At 36.7% G+C, this 10515-nt stretch overlaps 1 protein-coding gene across 1 annotated transcript in view; it reads left to right on the forward strand.

The window, feature by feature from the left end:
• Fstl5 (follistatin like 5) overlaps nt 1–8696 on the forward strand; it is a 398938-nt gene extending 390242 nt beyond the window's left edge. Inside the window, exon 16 of the mRNA XM_005344117.3 lies at nt 6081–8696. Within this exon, the coding sequence (XP_005344174.1) occupies nt 6081–6783 (703 nt within the window). The 3' untranslated portion in view covers nt 6784–8696. The remainder of the gene's footprint in view (nt 1–6080) is intronic.
• Nucleotides 8697–10515: the final 1819 nt, after the last annotated feature.

Here is a 10515-nt window from a genome sequence, read left to right on the forward strand (position 1 = left end):
CAGCAACCACATGGTGGCTCACAACCATCTGTAATGAGATCTGGTGCCTTCTTCTGACCTGCAGGCGTGCATGTAGGCAGAATACTGTACACAAATAAATAAATAAATAAATAAATCTTTAAAAATATTCCTTCCAATATAGATTGTATTAGTTTAAAAATCACAATCTGGGTCTGGAGAGATGACTGTATTTAAGAGCACTTACAGATCTGGAAGAGGAGCCAGGTTGAGTTGATGACACCCACAGGCATTACCTATAATTCCAAATCAAGGCAATCCGATGTCTTCTGATCTTTGCAGGCCTCTGCACAAATCTTGTATACACACACACACACACACACACACACACACACACACAAATAAAAAATGAGTATTAAAATAAAATGTAAACACCTCTGTCAGTACTACATATTATTATTTTTATAACTTCTGTATAGAATTTCACTGATATATAATTCAATCTTTCCTCTGATGTTTGATCTTTAAATTTAAAAACAAATCCTTCAAGTCCTTATTGAAGCCATTGCTCTAGTGACTATATTTGTGCTTGTGAGAAGTTATTAAGGAAAAGAAATGAGAATAATTATTGCTTTCATAAAGCAAATACCCATTGAACTTTTACAAGAATATGCTGAATTACCTTCCTAAGCCTGGATGGAGTGGAGAGGGCCTTGGACTTCCCACAGGGCAGGGTACCCTGCCCTCTCTTAGGACTGGAGGGGGAGGAAAGAGGAGGAATAAGGGAGGAAGAGGGAAGTGGGAAGAGGGGAGGAAGTAGAAATTTTGAATGGTATTATTTATAAAGTAATAAAAGTGTATTTAAATATAAAAAAGAATATGCTGAATTATTCTCCAGGAAGCCTAAAGTGTTTATACTTCTAAAAATGTATCTGAGAACATCAGTTCACAGTGACTCTCAATCTTGGCATCTTCTACTGTTATTGCCAACAAATTCATGAAATTCTTTGGCATTGATTTAATTCCACCTAATTCTTTATAGAATTTGAATCTTGATGTTACAGGCCATGAAAGTCTTTCACTGGAAGGGAATACGCACTTGTTTACTGTGCTTTGTAATTTACTTTGTAATTACTCTGTAATTCTCACTAATTAATGATCTAGGTGAATATTGATGTCTTCCTGTCATTCTTTCAGATTTCACTGAATATGGTTTCTGTTTTTCTTTTTCTTCTTTTTAAATTCATTTTACATAACAACCACAGTTCTCCCTTCCTCTCCTCTTTCCCCTTCCCCCAACTGCAGCTCACCACCCTTCCATCCACTCCTCAAAGAGGATAAGGCTTCTTGTGGGAAGTCAGGAAAACCTGGCATATCAAGTTGAGGACCAAGTCCCTCCCCCATATGTCAAGGCTGAGCATGGTATCCCACCATAGAGAATGGGCACCAAAAGGTCCGTTCATGCACCAGGGATACATCCTGGTCCCATTGCCATGGATCCCACGAAAAGACCATGCCACATAACTGTCACCTACATTCAGATTCAGATGGCCTAGTTTGGTCCCTTGTAGGTTCCCCAGCTGTCAATCCAGAGTGCATGAGCTCCCAGTCGCTCAGCTGTCTCTGTGGGTTTCATTTGTGTAAAATACACATTTTCGTATCATGTTAGGCTTAAGCTTACCATAGTGTGCATGTAGTCTGCATCTTGTCTATAACATTAAATAACACTTAGAGTATGTTTTTACATTAATATATAGGATGTAAATCTACTTCTGAATGACTGCCATATTTTTCACTTAGAAAAAAATGCTTTGATGTTCTTCAGAATTTGTCAGTGGAGTATACTTTATCTATAAACCTAAATATGTAGTGCATGTATTTTTGCATACATATATTTATTTACTTATTTTATAAAAAATAGTAAATTGATATTTTTTTGAAGGAAAATGTCATTAAGCAGATTTTTTCACCTAGAACAAAATTTACCAAAAGGTTGAACCACATGTTTCAACCCTGTGTGTGTCTGTATGGGTGTGTATGTGTGTATGTCTTGAAAAATATGACTATTCTTTTTATACCTATTTCATAACATAGAATGATCCATCATCTTTAAATCATTCTTTCATTGTATATATTTTTAAAATTGTTTTACTTTAATTCTTTTCTGTCATCCCTAAACTCAATTCCTTGCTCATATTTAACATGAATTTCTCATTTTGTTTCGTCTTGTTATTACAAAGTGGATATTAGTGTGATTTTATATTTTTATTTATATAAAGGAAAATATACTTTTCCTTTTGTGTCTTATTGTTTTTCTCTTTATTTTGAATACATTCAAATGCTATTCTATGTAAAATTATTTCACTGTTTCATAATTTTACAAAGGAATCTATAGCATGCTCTGCAGTGTTTTAATTAATCACTGAACAACTTGTTATTTATGTGGCTTCATTCATTTGGAGGATTGTTTGGTGGTTAAGATCAGAGAGGAACCAAGGGTGAATGAACATTGTTCTTTATGTGAATTTATTCTCAAGTTCCAGAGAGAGTCTTCTTATTGGTGTGACCAGTGAAAAACCTGGCAGAAAAAAAAATCTATGCAAAATAATGAGACCCCAGTATACTGTTTCCACTCTCAGCTCATTATCTGTAGATCTGTGTATAAGCCACTCTTTCTTCCTATCAAATTCAGAGCTCTACACAAAACACAAATCTGCATGTAACTCCGTCTTCTCAGGAACTAGCATGTAACAGCTTTATTAATATAGTCCCCATATTACTTGGCTATCTTTTCCCTGTGGGAGGATTTCCATTTCCTGCAAACAATTGCTTTATTTTGTTCTCTTTTTTATTCTAATTGTAAATTGTGCTTTCCTTCTGGGATGCAGGGTAATATAAAATCTTCAGAAGAGTCTCGGCCTAACAGAAACGTGATTCAGTAGTCAAAACAGGAATGTAGCTGCATCTGTCCCTTCTGTTCCTGCAGAAGCTCTGACACCCCACTTAGAAAGTTGAGATTACAACTATAAGCATCCACTGCTTGAATAAAGTTTTTCTTTAGGACACAGGACGTTAATTTCCTTTCCATTTCCTTCATCAGGTCAACAGATGCTACACATGGTGTGCAGTTAAGTACTGGATGACTTCACATTGTACCTAAATGCCAATTGCAGTCAAACCGGGTTCCTTATTTTTAATCATTCTTTATAATTTAAAGTCCTTGTCTTGGACTTCAGCATTTTTCAAGGCCTACTGTAGTGGAGTCCTCATGAAGAAATATTGTCTTGGATGTTAATGATAGCGTTTTTGTGTTGTCCTCTAGTTATCCAGATTTAGAATTATTGTGATAGTAAACAAATCTTTTCATTTTTTTCTCCTAAAAGAAAATCTGCAAAATGGTTAAAAAGCTGAAAACAGATATATGGCATGAAAAAAATGTGTCTTTTGATCCTGTCTTACCCTCTCATAGTGATTCCAATTGCTTATAGCACTCTTGTTTTGATTCGATTTGTCTTTGTTTGGCAGGTGTTACATTACTTAAGTTTCTGTTTCTCTCTCTCTTCATCTTAAGAGTGTGTGGGGACTATGGGTTACTTGGCAGGGAGTGCTTTGGAATTCCTGCCCAGTATGCTCACTGGGGGCTGCCACAAAGGTATGGGTTTGGGCCACAAGGGGGCAGTTTCTGGAAAGGTCCACAGGAAAGAGAAAAATTGGGCCTGCCATGTGGTGTGGTGGAATCTCTAGGCAGCGAAGTCAGAGAAGAAAGACAGTCCTTGCAAGTGGTCTGCTCCAGGGCTGGGAATGAGATTAGGGGGTTGAAAATAGAAGGTAGAAATGAGTTTGAAATGCCTCTGTAGGATTCACAGGCCAGTGTAGTCAGGAGGTTTCCAGGTAGAGAGTGCCTCCAAATATTGCTTATTCCTACATGATTATTAAAATAGAAAATGTGATAAGATTTTCAATGTGTTTTATTGAGTAAATACATAAACATTTTTGGATTACAGTAGAAATTTCTAGTGTTTATTCTTCTTGTTATTTTACATCTTCTATTCAGTCAGGTCGAATAAATTTTCTGAGTTTCTCTGTAAGTTATCAAGGGTGTATAAATAAAGGAGGGCTATTAAATGAAAGCCACTTTGCAACCGAAGAGCCAACACATTTACAGCTGTGGACACTAACTACCTTCTCATTCCATCCATCTCTCATTTCTGTGGCACACCTGTACTGTGTACCTCTGAATCTCACAGAGATTACTTGTTTTTATAGGGTTGGACGATACACATAGGACTATATACATTTATCAACTCTTTCTTGATATTTGGACTTTAATTTTTAGCTTCATGGTTTAACTGATACAGAAAACTAAGTTTAATCAATACTGTTTATACATATTACCTACCAAATAAACCAATGAAACTACACAGGTAAACTTTTTTTTTTTCACATGCATTCAGATTTCTTTATAGTGCAACATGCAAAATCTTTGGCTTTGGCTTTTTTACGTTGATCCTGTATTTTAATTGTAACCTGGTTTCTTTCCTTTTCCTTCCTTCAAAGGCTTACAGTTACTCCTCACTACCCTTGTCTATATTTATGACTTCCTTTTCCATCATTTATATTTCACATATATGCGTGAACATGAAGAGCAAAAGCTAGTATATGAATCAATTAGTTTTTTAAAGGGCTTTTTTGTCTTAGATTATTTAGGACAGAATGAAAGTGTGTAATATCTTTCTGCATGAGCACTATGACGAACACCAAGAAGTCTGTTAACCAGGACGCTCTTGCACATGCTCAGGACTCACATCTTCTCTACTAAGAATATGGCGTGAGCTGTTTATTCAAAGAGCAAAGATACGGGTTTTAAGATACAGGGAAATAGTGAGCCCAGAAACAAATCATAAATGGTGGCTGTCATTCAGAAACATACTGGAAATACTGTTTTCAATTGTATTACTTCATGTACCCAGAGATGAAAATAGCTGTTAAATCAGAGACAGCAGACAAAGCGTTAATCGCTATATAAATTTTCAAATTTTTATTGGCTTAAGTTTCTAGGCTTATTAAAGTCAGGAACACTTGATCTTCAACATGTCTGCAACACCTTCTCCAATAAATATTTACAAATCTCTTAAAAGGACGTTCTGCACATTTAACTCTTTCATATAAAACTTCCAGTTATACGCAATATAAAAAGTATAGAAACCATCATGAGTTTATAAAATACTTAGTACAGAGGTACTAGATTATTCCTTTTTATCCATAATCATACATACTTCTGATTTATGGAATTGTTATTATAATAAACCTACGAATTTATTAATGTTAATGTCCTGATAGTAAGATATAGTTAGAATTATTTTAAAAATATGTATATGTGTGTCATTAAATTTTAAGTGAATATAAAATAATTTTTACATATCTTATTTTAAAACACTCTTAGTGTGATTTTTTCTTTCTCTCGTCTCCTGTATTGTCTTGTCTCATTTCCCTAATCCTCCTCTTTATATCTCCTCTATTGATTTATTTCATCCTAAAGCAATACAATCTTCTATTTTCTTCACATATGTACAGAGAGCAGTATTTCTCTGACCTTTAATTTAAGAGGTTTAAGAACTATCAAAAAGTTATACTAACAATATTATTAATATCAAAACCTGAATGTTAACTCTAAGGCTAGAATCTTGTTTAATAGGCTCTCTCTCTCCTTCCATCTCTCTGACCTCCTTCCCTCTTTCAAATTTGTTATTTGTAGCCTTAGTATCAGTTTACCAGTTTCATATAATATTAACTTTAGAGACATTAAAGTAATATTTCATTTTTCTTCTATGTTAAAAATAAAAGTGGTTGTTTACATTAACTAGATGGGTTGCTTTAAATTATTTTCCTTTTTATTTCAGCAGGATTTCTAATTATTTGGATATAAGAAGAGATTAAATAACTGCAAGAAAGCATTGGGACAGGACATACTAAAGACTAATTCTAATATTTGTGTTATACAGTAGATTTTCACCATAGTAGTCAAGACCCTGCTTTGGGATGGACCTTGTTTCTGTTGTCATGTTTGTCTTTGGGTAATAACTCTATAACTTCCTTTCTAACACTCGGTTTCCTTTTTTCAGGTTTGGATTTATTCTTCACAAAGACGAAGCAGCACTGCATAAAATTGACCTTGAAACCATGTCTTACATCAAAACAATCAACCTGAGAGATTCAAGGTGCATTCCGCGATCCTTGGCATACACCCATCTGGGAGGCTACTACTTTATTAGCTGCAAGCCCGACATCACTGGAGCTTTTCCCCCACAGCTCGTGGTGGACAGTGTGACTGACTCAATCATCGGCTTCAACGGTGACGTGACAGGCACCCCTTACATCTCGCCAGATGGACACTATCTTGTCAGCGTTAATGACGTGAAAGGGCTCGTGAGAATCCAGTACATCACCATCAGAGGAGAGATCCTGGATGCTTTTGAGATTCACACCAACCTGCACATATCTGACTTGGCCTTCCAGCCATCCTTCACGGAAGCCCACCAGTACAACATCTACGGAAGCTCTAGTCAGCAAACCGACGTGCTCTTTGTGGAGCTCGCCTCCGGGAAGGTCAAGATAATCAAAAGTCTCAAAGAACCCCTCAAGGCGGAAGACTGGCCCTGGAGTCCGAAGAACAGGCACATCCAAGGCAGTGGACTGTTCGGACAGTACCTCATGACCCCCTCCAAGGATTCTCTCTTCATTCTGGATGGTCGCCTTAATAAGTTAAACTGTGAGATCACCGAAGTTCAGAAAGGAAATACCGTTGTTTGGGTTGGAGACGCCTAAGGATCCCCGATAGGTAATCACGGAGGAAGAGTTTTACAGTACATTACACACGATCTTTATTTCAACTACTAGTTAAAATTTTCACGTTTATATTTTAGTAAAAACCCACTCTGTTTGTCCAACTAAGCCAGATTTTTTTTACAATAATATTGGCTGATTAGGAACATTTCACACAATATTTAATTAGAAATTACAGCAATCACAAAAATCAAACATGTAACTATATTTTAAACCAGTAAAATGAGATTTAAAATTCTTTTAAACAAAAAGTAAACTGCAGGGAATTTCAGATGACCTAAGCATCATGTCATTTTTTTAAGGCATTTTATTTTTTCTCTGTCCTTTTGCTATGCTTATATCTGAAATAAAAGGTCTTGTGGAACCTTAAAATTCTCAACTCAAAATACTCTGTCCCGTCGACCATTTATAATCTTTTGTGCCTTGAAGGAAATGTCATAGGAGAAAAAGGAAGGCTAAACTCTGCATATTGGGCAACCTCATAGCTATGAATCTATGGTCATTAAGAAATGTTTATATCTTGCGCCAAATCCTGTCTTCAGGCATTTGTTTGACCTTCAATGAAATGCCACGTGAAGGCATAATTTGGCTTTGGGCCGGCTACAGATGGGAAACTATCCAGCACGCACTGCACAGTGTACAACGTGCATTCTGCTATAGAAAATGAACAGGAAGGGAGAAAAATGTGTTGGTCAAACCTTTTGCAATGTATTGTGTTCACATTTTACTTTCATTCACTGGAGTGCATCGGTGTAAGTTTATCTGGGAATTCAACTGCTTACCGAGGTTACATTCTTTCTTACCAGGATTGACCCTTTAAAGTAGCCCAGCGTTGCAGAAGTCAGGAACTTGCACAGTTTAGGAAAGGAGCATTACTGTATCTGCACAGAGAGAACTGCTGGCAGTCAGACTGACAGTGAGACAGAACTGAAACTCTTCTCCATAGTGTCTTTGCCTACAGCATTCCCTGGGTTGACCCGCATAAGATGGATGCTGTTTAACAGAAACGGGATAAGATCCAGCCACCGTGGAGAGGAGAGGTGAACTTCTCCACTGCTTTTGCTATTCAGACGTATCTATCAAAAAGGCCCATCCGTCATCATTTTTCAAAATGACTTTTACTCCTTCATATCCTAAAGTACCTTGTCTCTTAACTGTGTGCCCTAGCTGTGACCCAACTGAGCCTCTTGAGATATTGTTAGACAAGTAAAACTGACTGCCTTCTTCCTTTTTACTAAAGGGGAAAATAGAAGATGAGTAGAAATAGATTAATACCAGAAAGTAGGGTTATTGGAATAGGAGAAAACTATTTAAGGGACTAGTAATGGTTTGAGAAACTTTTCTACTTATTTTTCTTCTTATCACTGTTGCTAAATCTCCTAATGAACTATTGAAATAAAATGTCCATTTGCTGAAAGTAATCAAATAAGATCTTTTTTGAAAGACAAATTTTACTCACGTTTAAACTATGTAAAACTGCATAGAAATCTGGAATTTTATAGCGTGCACTCTCTTACGTGTATATAGCACCCTGGGCTGTGTGATAATAGATTTCTTCTTAGTTTAAGGAAATATTAAGGGAGATAGATTTACTAAGCAGCAAAAATCAGCTTATCTTTTTATTGACTGAGTCTGTTTTACTCTTTAGTAACTCCCTCCCCTGTGAACATGAATCATGCAATATCTTTGTGTTAATGATTTGGAGTTTGTCTGTCCATACATGTACATCCTTCTTTAGAAGCTTATACCATGTGGATGCCGTCTGTTGTCACTGCTTGATGAAAGAATAAACCTCTTATGTTTTATTGCTTGTGTACCCAGAAATTATTTAGTGTTCATGACATGTTATGCTTCCTTGGCCTCCATCAATAATTTGGTGTCCCCTATTATTACAAAAATGATGGTGAGGAAGGGCATGGAAGGAAAGTGAAGGGAGGCCTTACAGTTTCACTTCATTTTTTTCAGAAAATATCAACCTTACTATATCCATTTGTTATGGGGATTCCACCAAAGACCACTCAGACACAGTGTATAGCTAAGCTAAAGTCTTTATTCCAGCCTGTTGGGACTACACCCAGGTATTATGGGCCCCCAGTGTAGTCCTGAGTGTTTAGAGCAAAAGGCAGGAATATATATCCTGTTATCTCTCTCTGAAGCTTCAGGGGAGGCTTTGTGCAAACACCCGGTTTAGCAGACAATGAGATAAGCAATTATCTGGATGTGGATATTTACACAAACAGGCAGCTTAATGGAAGACAAGATAAATTACCTGGGCTGTCTTGACCTCAAGTTCCGGAATAGAGTTGGGGAAGTCAAATTCTTGCCAACCTCAAAGGGACTCAGCAAGAATAACAGATGGAGGAAACTCTGTACCTTCTCTGTCACACTTTCACTATTTAGTATTTGTTCCAAAACCTGTATCCTGTGATGTTTGCTTCTTCAGAATGTCTCAGACATTAAAGGAATTATGTTAGGATAGGTTGTCAAAAGGAAACTCAAATGCAATGTTCTTTCCCTGTATCTATATACATTAGATGCACAAATTCAACTCTATTTTTTCATCACTGAAGCAACCAAGCACTACTTTTTTTCTTGTCTTTCTTTCTTTCTTTCTTTCTTTCTTTCTTTCTTTCTTTCTTTCTAAAGCAGAATAGATAAAATACAGATGGGGAAACCTAGCAAAAACCTCACATCGTATTTATGTTCCAGTTACTTTGTTATTAACACTTCTTTCTTCAAAGACAGAGCAGAGCTACCCAACAAGATGTCAGCATCACTCTGCTCTTAGTAACCAAAGGTGTCCTGCACATTGCCATCACAACAGCGCTGCACAGAATCCAAAGGTGAAGGAAAAGCAATATAATCAGGAGAACCCTGCCTTACAAAGAGGCCGAGGCATCTGTGAGTGACACTCAACAGAAGAAAGGGTAAGTTAGAGAGATGAAGAGAGTAAAATGACCAACAAAGAAAAGAGGAGGGCTTGAGGTGGGAAGGCCCCTGAGCAGAGTCAGTCACAGGAAGTGGACAATTATTGGAAAGGCAACTTAGCTAAAGGAAAGAAGGTCTTATGGCCAGATTTTGAGACCAAGGCACAGACTAAAATCCCCTTAAAGATTGGACTATGGCAGAGGCTCAGCAATATTTTCAGGACTGGGTTATGGCTAAGTTTGTAAAGTACTTGCCAAATAGACCATCCAGGGTATCCTAATTACTGCTCTCTAGAGAAGTCCTTTCTCACATATGTATGTCTGCATGGTGTCAGGGGAATGAGAGCTTAGTATGACCTCTGGCCTCTGTATATAGTGGTAGCCATACAAATACAAAAACAAACAATAATAGTAGTACAAGCAGAAAGAAATCCAAGTGAGAGCAGCATTTAAAAGCTTCCTTTAATAGAATAAATTTAATTGAAGAAAGGAAATTAAAAGGAAGATATCAATTGAATAGCTATTTTTAAGAATGCTGGCTTTTGGTCTTTCATATATAACAATAAAATTAAAATGTCCACTAAATTAAGCCTTATTGAAGAATCATATCTGACACAGCAGCTTAATAACATGGACCATAGAAAAGGACAACGATGATAGACCTTGTTTGGGAAGATCAAGATATCCATGAAAGGTATAAGGGAGAAGCAGATTTAGGGAGAGATTCCGATGAAAAGGAAACTGAATTGAAGTGAACAGCTGCACCAAGAGAAGTGACAGCATGCCA

This window comes from Microtus ochrogaster, chromosome 1, assembly GCF_000317375.1.
Source record: "Microtus ochrogaster isolate Prairie Vole_2 chromosome 1, MicOch1.0, whole genome shotgun sequence".
NCBI lineage: Eukaryota > Metazoa > Chordata > Mammalia > Rodentia > Cricetidae > Microtus > Microtus ochrogaster.